The following is a 20,977-nucleotide window of genomic DNA, read 5'->3' as shown; positions in this document are numbered from 1 at the left end:
GTGATTGCAAAGCTTAATTTTCAGCATTCAATGTCAAATGATCCTTCAGAAATCATTCTAATATGCTGATTTGGTGCTCAAGAATACATCATGAGCATCGACCGTGTTGTTATCTCCCAGAGACTGGCCTCAGATGATGAAAGGATCTTTCACGGGTGAGATGTGAGCGATCTGATGCCTCCAGTGTTTATGGGGAAGATCCAGTGATTTTCAGAACTAGGTCACGAGTCTTTTAAAGAACGCTGTTGAAATCATAAGTAGGTTTCTAGTGTCAGATATTTTCAGTCATCGCCCCTCACATTCCTCCAGTTTTTCCTCTGAAGGCAGTTTAAAGCTTGAGGGGCTACATTTTTTTTATGTTTGCCGTCTGGATGCGAGATTGAGTTCTCAGTCAAGAAACCATAGCAAGTTCTAACCATGTAGCAAGGCAGTACATTGCTTAATAACATACCTGCTTTCATTAAACCACAGGAGAAAACAGTGTCTATGGAGTGTTACATGTCCTTATGGGACACTGAAGGTACTAAGTCATGTATAATTGATCAAATGCTGCACAGGGTTTATTTGATGGAATCTCATTGGCCAGCCAGGACTTGGAGGCAAAGTATGACCACAATCTGTTACAGATTAAGAACAATCTAATTGTATTTACTTCACCTGATTAAACAAGTGCATCTTTTCTCTCCACATCTGATTACTCATAGATTTTAAAATGATAATTCTATATCATAGGTCCACATCTCTAAGCAGTACTCCCTTAGTAACACCCATGACGTGTTGTATCCAACGATAATAATTACCAACCTGTGTGTACACACCGTACTTCCCTTTCTTGGCACATTCTTCTCCCCAACTGACAATGCCTGTGAGGAACCAGGTGTTGTGGTAGCGCATGGCATGAGGTCCTCCGCTGTCCCCCTGACACGCGTCTCTAGGAGAATTTGAGTATCCAGCACAGAACATGAAGTGTGTGACTGTGTCACTGCTGCTTTCCTTACACACTGTTCTGTCTACATAAGGCAACTCAACCTTCTGTAGGGTTGCTGCACTTCGGCCTTGAAAGCGCAGGCGGCCCCAGCCGCTGACAGTAGCCAGAGATCCGGACTGCAGCAGTGAGTTGGAGAAGAGCATGGGTCCCAGGCAGATGGGACGTACAGTTGGGGTAAACCGGATGGGGTTGCGCAGCCGCAACATGGCAATATCATGATTATAGAGGCTCACTTTGGAGTCATAACGGGGATGTGAGATGAAACGGGTGACGTTCAGATTCTGTTCCGTGCCTTCAGTCTTGGAGACATCATGCTCCCCTGTCAAGCATAGGTGTTTAGTTTAGTGATATAATTAATAACTGGTCTTGGAATTGTACAAATTTCAGGAAAAAAAATATCTAAAGATCATTTGTAAAAAAAAAAAAAAAAAGTTAAATTTGAAGATGCAATGTTGCATAAAAGACGATGTTTTTTTTATATTTTTAGCTCGCCAAGGCTATATTTTTTTGATATAAAGTTAAAAAAAGGGAAAATTAGATTCGATGTTGCATAAAAGAGAATGTTTTTTTATATATATTTTTAGCTCGCCAAGGCTATATTTTTTTGATACAGTAAAACCACTTATATTGTGAAATATTATTACAATTTAAAATAAATACATTAAAATAAGTTTTCTATTAGAATGTATTTTAAGGTGTAATGTTCCTGTAATGGCAAAGCTGAATTTTCAGCATCATAACTCCAGTCTCCAGTGTCACATGATCCTTTAGAAATCGTGCTATTATAGTCTATTGATTTGGTGTTCAACAGATATATCTTATTATTAACAATGGTGAAAACAGTTGTGCTGATTAATATTTTTGTGAGATTTTAAATATTTTATAGGCTAAATTAAAATATCGGTGTCATACAGCAATTTAATGTAATCAGTATTTCCTTGGCTGTTGTTCTGGTCTTACCAACTCTGATGTAGAAGGATCCATTCTGTATCCCTACCAGACAGTGGGCTGCAGTTATGACCCATAACTGGCTAAGGATGGAGCCTCCACAGAATACCTGCTGTGTTGAGCGCGCCACCAGCGCCACCTAGAGATCAGCAGTTAACTGGGGTAAACGACATGATTTTGGGTGCATAAAAAGATTGCGTTGTAGTAGATGTGCCAGTAATAATAAAAGTGCCTATAAACGCTTATTTTTATTGCTATAGCACATAATAGCATATTTATAGTCTTTACCTGCCAAGGGATTTCTCCAGGTAAAGATGGATTGCCACCAACAATACGGCTTCTTGGGGCACTTACAGTTGGTTCAGGAGTCATCAAATACTCATCAAATGCCCATTGAGGGAGTTTAACACGAGATGGCGTGATTTTCTCTTTTTTCTGTTTAGAATTTGAAGGGGTTGTCGAGTTGTCCGGTTTGGAAACGCTGGATGTTGATTTGACTGTCTTATTGGAAGATTGTGCAGAGTTCGTTACAGAGGCTGGACCGCTGGCCCAAGTTCTCACAGCTGTATTACTGACTTTGCCACATGGAAACTTAACTAGTGACAAAAAAAAAAAAAAAAAAAAAGTTGTTGTTAAATATTTTACATTTTAAATTTGCTTGCAGTGCCTTTTCTTTAAAAAACAAAACAACCGCTAGTACTTTAAAAATGAAAGTAGCTCTTTCAGATGTTTCAGTCAGCTCATTAGGAATCTAAGAAGTAATTAAATCACCTAACGGTTCACATGAGAATCCATCTTCTTTGAGTCTGTAACTGGATGCACACCGACATCCTGTCCCATTAGACTCCATCACAACACAGAACTGCTCACAGCCTCCATTATCAACATCACACATTTTGGCAGTTACTAAGAAACGGCACAAATCATATTTTTAATTATCTTTAGGAATTTCTTTAATTCTAACAAAATATGGTGCACTGAGTGTTTGAGGGAAGAAAGACCTTGCCTAACCTATTTCACAGTTTTTGCCAACATAGCCCGGTTTACAGTTACAGGTGTATGTGCCCATCTGGTCCTCACATGTGCCTTGGTATTGACAGGGTGATGGTTTACACTGGTCCCCATCTAACAGACAGAATCATTTATTAACAACTGCTAAGAATTTTTTTTAATAGAAATAATGTGCTTTATTTCAATTCTGGAAGAAGGAACATAGGACGGGAATTCAAATCCAGCATAAATTATTTTTTTATATTTGTCTAATGTTAATCAAATGCATTTTATTTCCTGAATTCTGAGTTTAATAATAAAATGATGTCCAGTTCAAATTTCATTTAATTTATTGGTCCAATAGCTACCTAAACACATCATAAGAATGTTTTTAACCTTAAAATGTCATTTCTAGCCAAAATATGAATCCATAATGATGCTTCCTCCTAGTAAAAACATTCATCCCATGTAGTCCTGTCAAAATCCATCAACATATTTGTTTAGAACTGTTTTGGACTGTTTTTGCATGACAGAAAGAATCAGTAGAGAAAGCAATATTATGGACAGAGCACTTTCAATTTTGCTGGAAACAACAGTTTTGATGATCGATATGCTAATTACAAACACACCGCTTTTTGCTTCAGGGATGGACTAAATTTGTATTACTTGTGGATTATTATGATGTTTTTATCAGCTATTTGGACTCTCGTTCTGACGGCACCCATTCACTGCAGAGGATTCATTGGTCAGCCAGTGATGTAGCCTAATGCTTAAATTTCCCAAAAATCAGTTCCAATGAAGAAACAAAGTCATCTACATATTGGATGGACTTGGGGTGAGCACATTTTAAGCAAATTTTCATTTTTGGGGGTGAACTGTTCCTTTAACATATTGAGATGTTCTCCTGTTTGCCCATGGTAAATATGATGGTCAATGATTAAACACACTTACCAATATAACTTGCCCAGAACTCCATCTGAAAAACAGACCAAATGCTCATTTCGCTATATTATACAATGCATGACAGCTGACGAACCACATCTTGTCGACTCACTGTCTTTTCATCATTTTCAAATGCTTCTCTGGCCTCCTCCAGGACACATTTCTCTTCCATACATTCCCTCTCTACATTCCCTTTCAGAAACTCCTCAAATAATCCTGTGTTCGCTCGCCTTTGTCTCCTCAAAATGCTGTCAGCTTTCTTCCCGTCTAGGAACACTGATCCTGGGGCTGTTACAGAGTTTGAGAGTTTATATTCTTTACTGGAGGGGAACTACTGAAAGCATACACGTGAATATTATTATTATTAACCCTTAGAAAGTCAGAAGGCAAATGCCAAGTGTGCCTGTTATGTTCCGTCAGCTCTAAGAAAAATGATTTATAAGAAGTAAAGGTTTTGCAGGTCTTACCTGCAAATGTCTGCAGCATTATATATGGGAATAGAACAAGAATGAATAAAGCCATATCAATCCCAATTCGGTTCCTTATCATTCCACAGTGAGCTGACAAATAAACTGAGCCAATGCTCCAAAGTACACCTGTCTACCACACTTCCACACAAACGACTGGCACAGCATATTCTGTTTAGCTGAAAAGTAGAACAAAATATACTCAAATAGAAAGCAGTTATTTTAAAGAGTAAGCATATTTGACAATATTACTGCTTATTTGGGTCAAAATAATGCAGGCTTGGTGAGCAGAAGAAAATTCTAAAAAAAAAAAAAAAAAAACTTTTTTGACTCGTAGTGTATTTCAATTTGTAGTATCTATAATATATCATGTAATATTTTTCACACGCAATATAAACGTATTTATATACATGAAAATGTATAGCCTTCCTATTTTAGAAAGATTGCTAATCGCAAACCGATCTTCATATTCGAGAGTCCTTGGCATCAAAAAGTTTCAAAATCAAATCTCCACCAGATGGTGCTGCTGCTTCAATAAAGTAGATCAATAACTTAACCATTAGTTTCCCCCTCTTGAATCAGTTTAGCATTCACTGGTTTCCTCTTTCGCTGTTAGAGAAACGTTATGACATTAGAATGCGATGGAATATGCAATACTTCATAAAGAAAGAAAGCATTATCATGTATATTCTCCACAGATGGGCCCTGTATTGGGGACTGTGGGAGGGGCTGGATCAGCTTGTTGGAGAACAGCCCAGTCTCCGCTTCAGTTCCGCTGTAAGTGCTCTTGATTTCTTCTCACCCCTCGGGAATCTGTTATCTTCTCAGATGGCGCTTTCTTATTGACTGTGGGCTTTTCGTTTTTCATCCTGCCATTACGGGGTTGAATTATTCATTTCTACGTAATTAACACTGGTCATCAATCCCACTGTACTAGTGCCAATCAATCTGTAACTGAGAGTAAGTTTTCATTGCTGAGAGATGGGCTTTGGCTCACAGACTCTCAAGCAGAAATCAACAGACTGTTCATGCAGCTATAAGAGCATGAGTAAAACGACTAGGCCTACATCACTTTTTATTTATTTATTATTATTGCACTTAATGCTTGGAAGCTTTACTCCCTTTTAGCCTTGAATTCACAGCCATTTTAAAAACAAACACCATCAGTCAGTGAAGCTAAGTCTCTGAAGGCAGAGCTATATTTAGACAAATGCAGACAACACTAACATTACTATGTTAAAAATGCCTTGAGGCTCTACTGGTGCTTTGCGCTATCCCGTCATCCATGGCAACATTGAACATTAGTGTAAATTACCTCAGATGACTTCACTATTTGCACTACGCTAATTCTGTTGCAAACTTTGACTTGTTGCTAGTTCGTTTTCGACTATAGAGTGGACTATTTTCCCAACAGACTCTATAAAATAGTATACAAGTAAGATTATAAAATAATTCCAACTCAAATATATATCAATATTTAACCCGCGTATTTTGGAAGTAGTTGGCTGGCAAAAAAAAAGTGTTCTAAGAACGTTGGGAATATTCCGCCCTTGGGAATATTTTATTTTATAATTTCACAAACATTATGGCAGTATTACTTTTGAATTTTTTTTCTGAATGTTCTGAAACAGGTCCACATTTAAATAAATTAATATTTTAGAAGAAAAACATTAAATTAACTATAATGTTTTTGTGCTAGCGTTTTGAAAATATTAACAAGGACCTGATAACTTTAAACAAATGTTCTATTAACATTACAAGAACAATAGCTAACATTTTGAAAACGTTTCTTGTTAGCTGGGTGTGTTGACTAGGTTAAGTTGTCCCCCTAAGAATTTTAGGGCCAGTCTCAATACAAGGTTTCAGTTTTTGCACTTGTCTGTATAAGGGGCAGCTGTGGCCTTATGGTTAGAGAGTTGGACCAGTTACCCGAATGTTGCAGGTTCGAGTTTCGGTGCTGGTAGGAGGGAGTGAATGAGGGAGTGAATGAACAGCGATCTCTTCCACCCTCAATACCCATGGCTGAAGTGCCCTTGAGCAAGGCACTGAACCCCCAGTGGCTCCCTGGGCGCTGGATAGATAGCTGCCCACTGCTCCGGGTGTGAGTTCACGGTGTGTTCACTTCTCATTGCTGTGTGTGTGCACTTGGATGGGTCAAATGCAGAGGACCATTTCTTAGTATGGGTTACCGTGACTTTCACTTTCATAAAGTTGCATGACAAATTTCCTGTATTTATGAAGACCTCAAAGTTTGCATTGCAAGTAAAGTTTTATTTGCATATTTTGATTTTCAAACCTTTAAAATAAACTTCTAAATGCCTGTACTGTAGTCCCTATAGTAGATTTAGTGTACATTAAGGGCCCTGAGCTTTGGTATTTTTCCGACCTGACAGAGTCTTTCTCACTGTCGTGGGTACATGTACAGGCCAGTATTGCAGGTGTGGGGATTGGGACATGTCCTTTGTTCCAAAGAATCAGTAAAAAACAAAAAAATGAAAAGATTCTCAAGATCTTGTTCGCCATCATGTAATGACACCATTAATGTAATGGTGTCATCTTGGTGGATTAAAATATCACGATGTCACAGTTTATTTTGTGATAATGACAGGCTAACTGTACATTTTAATTTACAGAGAGAAATTCATCATTTGGGAAAAAAAATGCCTGTTCTGGCATGGCATGTTCTTTGACTTCACTGGGCTGAACTATTGAGCCTGGGCCTGATACACAACAGGTGCTGAGACTGTATAATGTTGTGATAGCAGGGCAGGTTGGTGTGGTTTTGTGGTGCATGTGGGAACTGAAGCTGATTTATAAAACAGCACCATTGATCCACACTATTTTATATAAATAAATAGTTTTATAATTTACTCACCCTCACGTTGATTAAAACCTTTTGAATTTTCTTTCTACTGTCAAAAACGACTTACTAGGTACAATGTTCCAGCTGCTCAGTCCATATAACTCTGCACTGTATTCTTAGTCTACCAAAGTCATGAAATAGGTTTGTGTGAAAAAATACAAGAATTTAAAGGGATGGTTAAATCAACAACATGCTTTAATCACCCTCAAGCCATACTAGTACTTGTGTGTCTTGAATCTTGTGTCAACCAATATGATGCACCAAATCTAAATATGCACATTCAAATTGCACAAATGAGATTCTTTCTTGGAATATAGTGTACATTCGTTTACTAGTTCTCTAGTGTGTTTTCTAATTCTTGTGAACATCTTGTGATTTTCTTCATTCTAAAATTGCTTCAAATTAAAGCACCTAAAAAATAAATACATATATAAATGTACATATATGGACCATTTTTGTGGTACTTCAACCCTTTTTTGAACTTGATAGACCCTGCTTTCCATTCACTTTCACCTTTTTTTAGTTTCTATGGAGGAAAAAATGTATACCGGTTTGAAACGGGTGAGTAAAAGAGCACTGATGACAATAGTTTTGAGCAAATTAATTATTTAATAAGCTTGTCAAAAGAAGTGCTGTAAAGCATTACTGTATATATGACCATGTAGTATCCAGGAAACAGAATAAGTGTATTTGTATATTGAAGTTGTTTAAGATGTATTACGGTTAATATAGGCACTAACTGAGGTTGAGTTTCACATGAATTTCTTCCTTTAGTGAGATTGATTATTCTCCAGAGAGGACAAGGATGCAAGCCAGACCGCAGATATATAGCATTGAACATCACAGCGAACAGTGAGAACAGAGAAACATCACACCAACAGGAAACGGCACAGAGAAGACTGAGAAAGGTTGTAATTACTTCACTTTGTACATTTTTAGAAGAAAAAGGGGAAAAATAGACTTTGCACCACTTCAGACGAATGCAGACAGCCTAAGAATAGCAGGCTGTCTGAGAACAACCCTCACATCATGCAGGCACCACAATCTCTGCCTCTGTTTCTGCGGTTCCAGGGATTAGCCGTGACTCACCATGTAAGTCCTTACTGTTTTCCTCCTCCTCTGAGAGCGCAGTACGGACATCAGTCACTCCTCACTTTGTGTTTACCCTGCTGCTGCTCCTGCGGGAACATGGGAGTGTGTGTGGGTGTGTTTTCAATCACGGTGGCATAATGAACCAAAGCTATTATTTATGCAAATTACATAGCATTTTATTGAAGAACCACTTTCAGAACTTTTAGGTCATGCACTGGGGCTTCAAGTCTTGATTTCTGCTTCTCAAGTGACCCTCTAACCACCATATTCAGATCATAAAAACACTGTACATTAAAAATCAATTAATTAATTAATCAATGGAGAATAAATGAAATAATCCTGTTGTTATTTTAGTAATATTTATATTCTATTACAGTTTTCACAAATTTTTTAATGAACTGTAGTTTTAGAAATTTAGGTAGTTCAACTTAAAACATTTCTAAAAAAAAAATCATTTAATATTTATGTTATTTTATTTCAGATTAAGTTAAATTATCACAAAATAAATATAATTCATTCATTCATTAAACACAAGGGTTATCTAAACTATGTGTTAAAAACACAACCAGATAGGTGAATAGATTGTGTTCTCAGCACAATTATGTTTACAAATGTTAATTTAATGCAAAAAAAAAAAGCATGTTTAATTTAATGTCAAGGCAAGTTGGCACATTTCTGCAAGTCATATTTTAAATTATGTTTTTGTATACAATGTATTAATTGAAAATTTATATTTTTCTTTCATGCTCTGCTTATTCATCAATTGTTTTGTGTTTGGCAGGTTTCTATTGAGACAAAAATGGTCATCAGGTAAACACAACGTGTAACAACAAACCCTGTATGTTAATGTTGTGTTCAATTAACTGTATAATTTTTATTAAAGGGCAATATCAGTTAGCAACATCTCAAGGTATGTGTCTATTTAGGAATGGAAAATTAAGTTAAATTATAAAAAAGAATGAATGAATAAATACATAAACAAACAAACCTGTTAGCCTACTTCTCACCTGTACCCTTAACCAGAGAATCAGCTGCTACATAAAATGTACTATTATGGTACATATCACTTAGTGAATAACATAAAAAGATATGCTAGATATGGAAGTATACATTTATTTTCTAAGGGTGAGTATAGGGGCATTTGCTGCTGCTGGCTCTGACATCTGTCTCCCTCTCCACCACTGAATCACACAGAGCGCTTCCGACTCCCTTCCTGTGGCCGCAGTTATAAATGGAACGACTGCAGGCTTGAAGGATCTGCCCATGCCTGAGTCTCCTGGATGTGGCCATTGACATTAATCTGGAATTTGCTGGAGTGCACCTCTGTTAATTAGCACAGTCTTTCTGTGAGTTTTAAAGGGTAATGTTTCACACCCACGGCCCCTGTGCACCACTCCAGCTCGGCCCAATCTGACATTTAAACAATCTGCTTGATATTTAGTAAGAGGATGAAAAGAAATGGCTACTTTGTGTGTTTGAAATGGTAAACATATTTCTCTCAATCTACAGGCTAGCAGTGCTTCAACTTATTGGATGGGTTATTGGATGTATGGTCCAGGGAATAATAACAAGAGGGATGGAGAAGTATTTTATTAATTTCTCAAGTTCATTTGTCGACCCTGTCTAAAAAACTTAAAAAAATAAAAAAAAACCTCCAACCAAGTCCATTATCAGTGCCATTGCCCTACCATTATCCCACCACCACAATCAGTAGCTGGTGATTACAGTGGACGTGCAAATGCCTAGAAACAGTGTCAGGGCTCCCAAGTAATTCTGTGATGGCCAAATTCACAAGTTTCCAAACATTTTTGAATGCAGGACTGCAGATTATATTCTTATCATACTACATGTAAAATCTCCCCTAGCTATGCTGTTTTCATTTTTAGAACATCTTCAGACCACCAGGATTCATCATATGCCAACAATATTGCCCCCAACAGGGGCAAAAGTGAAATTTCTGTCATTATAATTACTCACCCTCATATCATTCCAAATCCATAAGATCTTTGTTCATCTTCGGAACACAAATTAAGATATTTTTATGGTATCTGCAAGCTCTCTGACCCTCCATAGACAGCAATTATATTATTACCACGATCAACGCACAGAAATGTAGTAAGGACATCTGTAAAATAATCCATGCGACACCAGGGGTTTAACTGTAATTTTAAGAAGCTGCAAGATTACTTTGATAAATGTAAAGATAATAATGACTCACACTCACTGACTGAGGTTTGTGAGAGAGAGGACACTTTGGGTAAAAATTCAGCCACAAACCTAAAGGGGTCAATTGTGCCAATTTTAGACGGAGAAGATGACAGAATTGTAGTGTCAGGTCAAAGCTTTTGACCTCAATTCTAACAGTTGGCTGACCCCATTGGGAACTGTCATTGCTGGCATATGTGCTCTATACAGTAATGAAAGAGGAAGTGCTGATGCAGCACAGAGAGAGGGAATGAGAAATTTCCTCTTTTAGGTATTTTATAAATACCTTTGTACTGTAGGTGGTATTGGCAATTATTTATACTGTAAAGTCAGCCATATGACCCTCTGTTGTCTCATATGATGTCATACTGTAGTAGCAGAATACTTATCATAACAGAAAATGAATTACTCCCTAATCAGCCTTGCCCATCAGAGCACTGGACATATCAATATTTCCAAAAGAAATCTTCTAAATAAAACCTCAGCATAACAGTGGTCCATAAATCACTTGATCTTTATTCCTAAAACACTTTTCTCTCCGTCCTAGAAAATTATTTTAGGCACAATCCCAAAAGGTCCTGAAAATGGCATATTTTCTCATCCATCATTTGGTGGATTTGAGATCATAGATTTATTTAAAGCAGTAAACTTATAAATACTCATATTAAATAAGACACTGATAAGATTCTGTGTGTATGACGTCTTTGATAAAAATAAAAACTTCTACAAAAGTTACTCTTGTGTTCTACAAAGTCACATTGAAGTGTGTGCCTCCTCACAAAACAAGTTAGAGAAAATCACCATGACTCTGTCCTGGCTTTGTAAGTAAAGCTGTCATTAATGTCAACCTATAACTGAGTGTTCACAGCTGAGCCTTTCTTCATGAACATTTAGATAATTGTTGCCCACATAATACTATCGTTCCAACCATTCATCAGTAAAAGCATTTCAAGGACACCTCTGGAAATCAACACCCCTGACTGTGAAATAATTCATAATCTTTCATCTTAACTACTGTTATTTTACAGAGGTTGATTGAGTGATGACTGAGTGGCACAATGGACACTGTGGGTAAGTCACATCGGAGCTAAAATCAGGTAAACACTTATTGTAACTTATTTTGACTTTATCTTGTTGTGACCTACTGGGAGAATTTTGATTTGCTGAAATTGGGATTGAGTTTGTTAATGCTGCTATTGGGGAATTTGGTAGAGGGGACTACCATACTGAAAACGTAAATCTGCCTTTTAGTAACGTTTTTAGTAACAATTTTTAATTTGAATGCTAGAAGTAAATATTATACTGTATAAAGTGTGGTGAGTTTGCAATTTTATGCATTATCTTATTTACCATCATTAAATTGATAATGTATACACTCTGCTCTCTGGAGAATCAGTCATTTATATTAGACAACCACTAATCAGTACAGCACTAATAAATTATTTAGGACATTAAATATAACAACAAACCAAGGTTACATAAGTGGTCTGTTGATTTAATGCATGATGTTCTATATGATCAGAGTAGAAATTCAAAATGATGAAGTGTAACTTATAAATTGCAATTTTTTGATACAGTTTTGGTAATATTACTGGACATGTTAATTTCTCATATCTGAAAGCAAGTTGCAGAATATTGAGATCATTTTTCAGATGGATGTTTTCATCATGTCATCCAGCTGGTGACCCCATTTTTCATTGATCAGTAGCACACTGACCTTCATGACCTTTTGCATCCAATTGCACATGGCAAATATTGATCCATTTGGAAAGCTGTACCTCTCTTTAATGCTTTCAGACCCAGCACAGAAATGTATTACGCTTCTCTCGGTTCTCATGAATATAAATGTGAGGCCATTAATCTGCGCTGAAGTCCTGTCTTGTTACAATGTACATGAAAAATACCGTACACATGTCACTATTCTACAGTACACACATCATGTGGATCTTGTCAAGATAAGGAGCTGCCAAAACAATAAAGTGTTCACCACAAACCAACATCCACCAATTCTCCAAACTCTATATTATATTGCCTATACTCCAGGCATTAATCGTTCCATATTATTTAAAAAAGGCACACTGTGTTCAGCATTAATGCTGGTGTTACTAGCAGCGAGGACAATGACAGACTTGAAAGGAAATAATTACAATGTGAGAACAAGAGACTTTCAAACTGTTTTGTAAATAACTGTCGCTTTGCACTATAATTCAAGCATTTAGCTGCAATTAAACCCATAAATGCCAACATTGTTGTCCACCATAAATCACCATTTTTTTAAAACAAGCATTAACTGTCAACTTAAATCTAGTGTGGAGAGAGATTTTTGTTTAGGTTTTGGATTTGACAGACTCTGTGTATTTTAACAAGATGTCTGAGCATCAACAGAGAAACAGTGAAGGGCAAAGGGAGGTTAAAATAGCCTACAGCTCCCTCATGCTGGGATGTGAGCTCTTGCCTGACAAACTACAACCCCAGAAGATACACTGTTCTCAGATAAACCACTTTCCTCGCCTGCCATCTTCTTTAATTCTCCAAGGTGACTCTGTAGACCTCAAAATGCCATCATTTGTGGAGGCAAATTTCCTTCTGTTGGATCTCCAGCTGCTGAAATCATATTTCTATTTAGCTCCATTACCCCCCCCCCCCCCCCCCATTAGGATTTATTTGCAAATTTAAAAGGGAAGAGAAGTTTTAAGAAATGATTAAAGATTTTGTGAGAGTTTAGAAAATTATTGGTTGGATATAAAGTGTTCAGAATATTGCAGTGATATTCCAAAACCTTTGGTTATTGTAGAATTCGGTTCCTGGCAAACCAAGCACTGTCAGTTTAAAGCCATGGACAGTGTCTTACGAAAGTCTGGTCAAAGAAACTTTGAAAGGCGTCCAACTGTCCCTAAAAATAGCAAGTATGGATCCCGAAACCATTGCCTTCTGCTTCCTTACACTCAGTGCCGCAAAAGAGTGCAATCCGTCAGGTGATAAACACCGAGTCTGGAGTCGCTTTACTTACAACTCCAAATTAGCAGAGAAAACCAGTATTTCAAAGTGAAACATTCCTGTTAAAAGCGGACAAAGTGATTAGAATACACGGAGAATTTAATCGTGGTTGATTTACCTAGAGTGGAAGACCGAACGAGGGCAATCCACCGGTTTTATGCCTCTCTTCATCGAATAAACAGGTAAGTTAAAATATTTTATAAATGAGATAATGTGTCGGGACTACATTTAAGGCAATACGAAATCATATTATTCGCCTTTACATTATTTAGTGTGGAGACTCCGGACCGTAACATTCCTTGAAGACGCGTTTTTACGGGATTTTTTATTGCATGACAGCCACACGGAAGCATACTTTCACATCCAAATATTAAAAGTATTATATGGGTAATGTTTTTAATTAACTTCAACAGCTGAATGTTTTCACACATTAGAAAGTAAACTCCAGAGCTTCATTAGCTTCATTGGTATCCCTTTGTGAATATTGTTAGGACAAGACTGACTGTTCATTGTTCACTCCGGGGACTTTATTAATGAAGTCTGCAAAAATCCTACGCGCGTCATAATCTGCAGAAAGATTACAAGTGTATTTGATCAGAGGTATTTTGTACGGATAGCCTAGAAAGAGATACTTTCATGTTTCATAACTGTGGATTCAGAGGGAATTTAGTCATTATACAGGGTGCCACTCATACAAAGACTATCCGGAGGTTCAACTGGGGGGCGGAGGTGGAGGTGGAGGCGGGGACGCTTCAAACAGATGCCTCTAGTGGCTATAATTGGTACCACATGGAGAGAAAAAAAGCATGCGTGTCTTGTGAATGCACAAATAGTTTGTTAGCCTACACATTTGAAAAGAATGTGGAAGATAGACCGAGGAAGACGCGCAAACTTATTTTCACACCATACTTTGAGAGCTTTTTCAGTAGCCCACAGCATCTCTCTATCTCATGCACCTTGACTTCAAAAGCTCACCCATGTTCTTTAACCTGTAGGCTTAAAACAAAACACTTTTATAATGAAAGAGTAAATTTATCTACTTTTTGGGGCTTAAAAATGTAATGCTCTTATGCATATACATATATATGTAAAACTATTAAGGAATTTAATGGCAATTTTCAGGACTTTTGAGAGTTATTTATTAACTTGCTTTTTTTACAATTGTGAGAAAAATATGGTGCTTTAAGTTTTAGATTACATTTTGTAGAATGATAATAGCGACTTAGGGTATGCTATTTGGCCTAAAATGAAGGCCATAGCCCATAGCCCACTACTTTTCAGATTCTCCAATCTTTCGTTTTGAACTCCATGGGGGTTCGAACTTTTATAGGGCAATCAATAATAGGCCTATATAAAATGCGCATCGGTATTCGGGGATTGTTTGGATTTTTTTGCATCGATAGAATCAAGAATAGGAGTCTATTTTTCTTGAAAATATCTTTTGAATAGCCTTTATTATGGACAGCAGTGGTTTTATTCCCTCTGCGTTCGATTTAGACCGCTATTTTGACTCAATATCTGATGCTCACACTAGCATGGCGTGTTTTACATCAGACCCAGTTTCTGCAGACGCTGGCAACAGGCTAGTACATTTGTGAATATCTCTGTTACAGTAGCTAGCAAAAGGTGGTTCCTCGGGTTTTATGAGCGCTCGCGTCCAGTGTGTCACAGCTGACGTCGACTGACACTCGGTGGAAGCCCCTTTTCTTCCCTCGCGCTTTTTGTTCTCCGGTTTGCTTCATTCGAGAGGGTTCGTCTTATTTTCACCACCTCGAGATTCATGCAGGAGCCGTTTGTCTACATCAATGTGTATTAATGTAGGAGACACCGTGGAAGAGATAAGGTGAGATAACCTTGTTGATAACAGAGCACTACAAGGAAGGTCTGCGTTTGATTGTGACATTGGCGTACTTGTTACTATCACGCGCTTTGTAAACTCGACTTCTGTAGTCTCTGTTTAACTGCATTGACGGCTGTTGATAAATGTCGACAGAAGGTACGAGAACCATCACTTTCCCTTTGGTGTACCTAAAAAAAATATTCACCTTTGTTTATTTACAATGCGTTTCTTGCAGAGCTCTTATCTCATCACCTGGCACCTTTGGTTTGGATTTGCCAAGGATTTCCTAAAGCGACTGTGGGTATACTCGACTGAAGGATTTCGGGTTTTAATCTAAATCGGGATCTATACATCCAAACTGGGATCTATGAGCGGAAAAGTGGCTAAGACTAAAGAAGAAAAGGATGCTTCTAAGGGTAAGAAGAGTCTTGAAACGTCTCGATTGCTCTCACAGGTTTAAAGCGACCGTGATCTCATTCATCTTCTCGTTGCATTGTTGCTCAATCGTGAAAACATAAAAGCATTATGGAAATTGGCAAATAGAAATGTTAAACGTTTATGAGATTAATAGCCTACAAAATGATTAGCTATAGGCTGAATAACAAAAAACTGCCACCTGATAAAGACCGAAATCGGCACAATTTTTATTCAGTCTGTTCTGAGGAGATGAATTATTGGGCTGTCGCTTTAACGTAACCTGCAATTAAACCAATGAATATTCCATTCAAAAATTCCCCTTTTCCCCTTCCTAGTACATTAAGGTAGGTCTGAGTAACTGTTCAAATATTTATGTGATGACGCTTAATCGTTTGTTTGGGTAGCTACTGCGCAAATGACCGATTGCGTAAAACCGAGCTTCTGCATGTCTCTGAAACAGCCGCGCTTCAACTGGATGTAAACTGGCCAACCATTGCCTTGGAGACAAAGGGCTACTGGGTTGCCAAAGAAACCTCCGCGCGATTAATTGATGTGCATGCTGGCTGCTGAGGGGTTTTCATTTCAGTTTACAACGACATGAATATGCTGTGCTCCTTTGTTCCGACTGATGAAATCCCACAGTGTAGCATAGCCTGATTACCTCTAAAATAAACCTGCCACTGTATATTACTAATATTGTTGGCAAACGGACTAATTACCTTTGTTCCTCTTTTGTAGAAATTAATAATTCATTTGTTTTTGCATAAAAGTAACTTCTAATAGACATTTTTATAGTTTACCATACAATAGAAAATCTATAGTGCCTTGACTTGGATTATTTAAGAGAATTGGCTCTCTTTGATTCTTTTTGGCAAGTTAATTTAATTTTCCCATAGACTCACTAATATAAATTCAGTGCTGGTCAGAAATAAACAAGAGTGATTGCTTTGTTTTATTTTGGAAAAAATAAAATGAAAATGTTCATAAATAGTGTTCATTAAGTATTAGTAAAAAACAAAAGAAATCCATTCCTCACCCATCTTAAGGCACATAATGAACAGACAGCTATCTTTTTTTTTTTTAAACATATTATTATTGTTTGTAGTAAATGTACAACAGACTTTGTTGAATGCCGGCAGGAGTTCATTTTTCTTTTTGTTTTAGGCAGCACTTTGTCAAAACATTGCATGTGACTCATTCAGCATGCTGGCTTTCATCTAATTTGTTTGAAATATTATATTATGAAACACATTTCAGTGGCTGCTTTTACATCATTAAATTCCATTAACTTTGGTATTCTCACCATCGCTTGTTAGTTACTCTGGATTTAATGCACTAAAAATAATTTAGAATAGGATTTACTTGAAAAAAAGGCTGCTCAGGAAAGGCTAGTTATTTTGCAAAAAATTGCTAAGTAAAAGCCTAAACACAGTTATTAGAAGCTGTATATATATATTTTTAAGTTGAGTTTACTTGGTAATTCCCATTTAATTTGAGTCTTTGTTTGCAAATTATAATTAAGTACTGCTACTGTAATTATTTGCTGTATAACAGTAATTTACTGCATGTGTAAAAGTTTAGGTTTTCTGTTATCTGTATAAGCATGAGCAGTGCTGTCATTGAGCTCATCTGATTTTTCATAGAAACTATGTTAAGTCATTCACACTTTGTGTGCTTAGTAGCTACACTTTTAAACTTGGATTCATGCTGTATAAAGGTTTTTTTGCATAAAGGTTTATCTCTGCTTGATCTAACCCGGTTTTGGTGTAGCCCAATGACGTCAAGTTGATTAAATAATAATTAAGTCATATTAAATAATAATCTTGACTTGTAGATGTTTGTCATTAAGTTACAGAAAGTACTATCACAGTTTTTATTGCATATTATTGGCATGGCTATTAGAATAAAAAAATTGTAGCATAAGCGTGCAAGCTTTTAACACACTGGAGCCATGCTGATTAAGATGCAAGTTTGAATCTGTCCTGAAATTCACGCAAATCACATCCCTCTTCTTTCTGTCTAATAATTTCCAGTTTATAAAAAGACAAACTTAAGAATTCAAGCTATATTTTCGAAACATAGACTGTGTTATGAATTTCCAATTTCCAATGTGTCTTATTTATGGATTGATAAAAATACCAGTCCACCATTGCACTGCAATTTAGGCCAGTGGCGCTGAATGCCCAAGGGCACATGAATACAGCACTGGCTAATTACCCTGAGGATGAATGCCACAGGCTCTGGACTGGCTGAGCATGGCTTGCGAGTCTTTCATAATTTTTTGCAGATGAATTCATCTCCAGGCCAGATGCAGTTCCAGATCAATAGGCATCCAGAGCATAATTTAGAGAGGCTTCATTAATCACAAAGCAGCAGAAGGTTTTTTGTGCCCCGCTCTGACACCTGCTCTAATCTTCTTGGCATATAGCGGCACCCTGAATTCCACAGCATCCAAATCCACTGATGCTGTGACTGGAGGTGAAAAAAAAAAACATGCTGTCTTGATCTGCCGGACCCAAGTACATTAAATAGCTGAATATGACTTGTGGATAAAGGGATGTTTTGTACAGTGTCATGTTTCAGCACTGTAGATTAAACCGTGCGAGTAACATAAAAAAAAGAGTTTGAACTTGTTGTTTGGATCTTTCCAACTGCATTTCACACACAGAGTGAGGGGAACTGGATGGGTTGACATAAATAAAAGGCAAAAGTGCTTTCCTTATGTTCCTGAATTAATATAACATTAGTTACATAAGTATTACATAATTAAGCATTTTACAGAAGGAAAAGAGTATCAGTATGATATTTAGTACAACAAATATTTGATATCTACCATTCAGAAGCTTGAGGTCTGTAGGATTTTTAAATGTTTTTTTAAAGTCTCTTATGCTCAACTAAGCTGCATTTAAATTCAAATACAGTAATATTGTGAAATTTTATTACAATTAAAAATAATGCCTTTTCTATTAGAATATATTTTAAAATGCAATTTACTCCTGTGATGGCAAAGCTGAACTTTCAGCTACCATTACATCAGTCACATAATCCTTCAGAAATAGGCCTAATACTAAAATTCCAAGGTGCTTTTTCAGGATTCTTTGAATAGAATGTTCAAAAGAAAGAAGTTTATTTGAAATGGATATCTTTTGTATCATTATACATGTTTTTACTGTCACTTTTGATCAGTTGAATATATCTTAGCTGAATAAAAGCATTCATTTCGACTTGTATACTCTAGTCTGGAACACCTAGTACACAAACTCACTGTTATTATGAAACAACCCAGTACTGTTATATTAAGTAAAATGTAGTTTAGTAAGAAAATTATGTTGTACAATGCTCTTCCAGAATCTTGTTCATCTTTAAAGGGTCAGATGCTTGGATAGTAAGTTGCTTGTAAAGGCTGTGTAAGGACAGTGTGATTCAGGACAGTGCTACCGCTTCCTCAGCGCTGACAGAAATCACAGCATGCAGCCCTAGAGCAAGACTCCATCTGCATTAGAGAGATGTCACTCTACATCGCTGCCTTGCTCTCTGAAATGTTTGGGAATGTCGCGGGCCTGTCTCTATAGCTGTTCCCTCCACCTCGTCAATGACTGCTGGGCATGAAAGTAGCACGATTAGTGCTCTCTGATTGGCTGGCCCATTCTTGCTTTAGCCTGATCTCTAGCTCCTCACAAAACCCCGGTGCTTGTTATAACAGAAGCTTTAAAAACGTGCCTGAAAAGAAAGAGCAGAATAATGCAAATTGTGTTTGTTTTGGAGGACAGTCATAAAAGGTTAAGTGCCTCTCCTCGCTTTGGCTATTTGCCTGAACCTAGCGTAATAGTTACCCGATTTTTTAAGTTGTAGTGGGATAAATATTCATGCTGGAATTAATATTCATGCTTGGTTATGTCACCTTCAAACATAGAAGAGCACAAAGTAGCCAGCTGATTCATCTTAATTAAATGCTGTGACCTTAAAGTCTTCAAATACCTGTGGTGAAGTCAGTGAAGCAGTAATTCAGAGAGCTCTGGAAGTGTCTGAAGGGAGTGGAGGTCTAAGCTAAGCTCATAGTTCCTGTGGAAATCAGCTTTGCTTCAGATGGCAATTTATGAATTATAGGTCACATTGCTCAGCTCAGAAGGTCAAAACCACACAGTTTCCTGTCTCAGCCTTGGGCCTGATGCATATTGCTCACAAAACTGGACAGTGTCTTATCTGATTGGCATAAGAATAATGCTTTTTCAGCAGTTGTCCCTTCTGTCAGAAGTTCTCGCCAACAAAATAGCATTCCATGTTGTGGGAGAATGCTTTAACCTGTGGATTAAATAACAACCCGATACCAATTCTGTGGGAAAACCGCAGACTTGGCAACAATCTGATTGCTAGTTACAGTTACATATATAAAACATTGTGCGACATAATACTTAATGCTGTTTACTGGTCAGATTTGTTTTAAGTTACTGTTTAAGATGGATCTTAAAAATGTGATATGTAGGATATTCCATATCGCAAGTGGTGGGCTGTTTCAATAATCCAATATTTTGTCTAAACGTTTTCACACTGAACCTTTGATATCTCTGACTTTTTACTGTTAGTTTGACATTTAAATAATTTAGTCATTTTGTTATAATATTATTACATCAATGCTGAGGTCACAAAGAAGTTCAATTATAAGAGGAAGAACAATTGATAAGAACGAAATGGCAGACAGGGAGAGCGAGTGACTCTAAATGGTCCATTGAGCTGGAGTTTTCATATTATGACTGATGACAACACTGGGCTAGTGATGGTTGTAATGGGATTTATGCAGCAATGCATTTATGGGGATTAAAACCCAATCAGTCTTTCAGTGTTGTGCATGTAGGCCACTACCACACATCCTCTAAATCTGGAATATTGAGTTCCTCCAGTCCATTTTGTTATAATGAAGCCTTTAATGCTGAGAATATTCCTATCTGTAATAACATTTTCCTATCTGTATTCAGCGTGTTGTAAAGTACTTGGAGAACTGTATATTGGGTTTTATTTTCAGGTGAGTCATATTTGTTCACGTTCATAACCAGTGTTACTGATCTAGTTATCAGTGTTATTTGTTGGTTTATTTCATTACACTAATGGTTTGATTTATGGGACGTAATTTTTGTAGGTGTGGGATTACATGGCAGTTCAGGATTTTGGATTACAGGTCTGAATGGAATTGTTTGAGATTTAGAAATGCATTTTCATGCCATTTGTTGATG

At 37.0% G+C, this 20,977-nt stretch overlaps 2 protein-coding genes across 6 annotated transcripts in view; one reads left to right on the top strand and one right to left on the bottom strand.

Moving 5' to 3' along the window:
- Positions 1-535: 535 nt before the first annotated feature.
- On the bottom strand, positions 536-4,502 carry f9a (coagulation factor IXa). 2 transcript variants are annotated; one of them, XM_052574911.1, is made up of 8 exons: positions 4,336-4,502; positions 3,981-4,156; positions 3,878-3,902; positions 2,948-3,061; positions 2,708-2,842; positions 2,225-2,532; positions 1,949-2,075; positions 536-1,307 (listed from the first exon to the last, which is right to left on the bottom strand). In XM_052574911.1, exons 1-8 carry the CDS (start codon positions 4,415-4,417, stop codon positions 727-729), a joined length of 1,548 nt encoding a protein of 515 aa, XP_052430871.1. In that variant the 5' UTR covers positions 4,418-4,502; the 3' UTR covers positions 536-726. The 2 variants fall into 2 exon arrangements, with proteins under 2 accessions (XP_052430871.1, XP_052430872.1); XM_052574912.1 differs by having other exon boundaries at positions 3,981-4,202; positions 4,336-4,490.
- Positions 4,503-13,470: 8,968 nt separating this feature from the next.
- The window catches only part of LOC127971844 (fibroblast growth factor 13), a 114,843-nt gene continuing 107,336 nt past the window's right edge, over positions 13,471-20,977 (top strand). The window contains exons 1-2 of one of the 4 annotated variants that reach the window (XM_052575095.1): positions 13,471-13,674; positions 15,568-15,748. In XM_052575095.1, the coding sequence (XP_052431055.1) occupies positions 15,700-15,748 (49 nt within the window). In that variant the 5' untranslated portion in view covers positions 13,471-13,674; positions 15,568-15,699. The other 3 variants (XM_052575099.1, XM_052575094.1, XM_052575096.1) reach the window with 3 other exon arrangements.

The sequence above is a fragment of the Carassius gibelio genome, chromosome B14 (assembly GCF_023724105.1).
Source record: "Carassius gibelio isolate Cgi1373 ecotype wild population from Czech Republic chromosome B14, carGib1.2-hapl.c, whole genome shotgun sequence".
NCBI classification, from domain to species: Eukaryota; Metazoa; Chordata; class Actinopteri; order Cypriniformes; family Cyprinidae; genus Carassius; species Carassius gibelio.
This window is presented reverse-complemented; position numbering and strand designations above follow the sequence as displayed.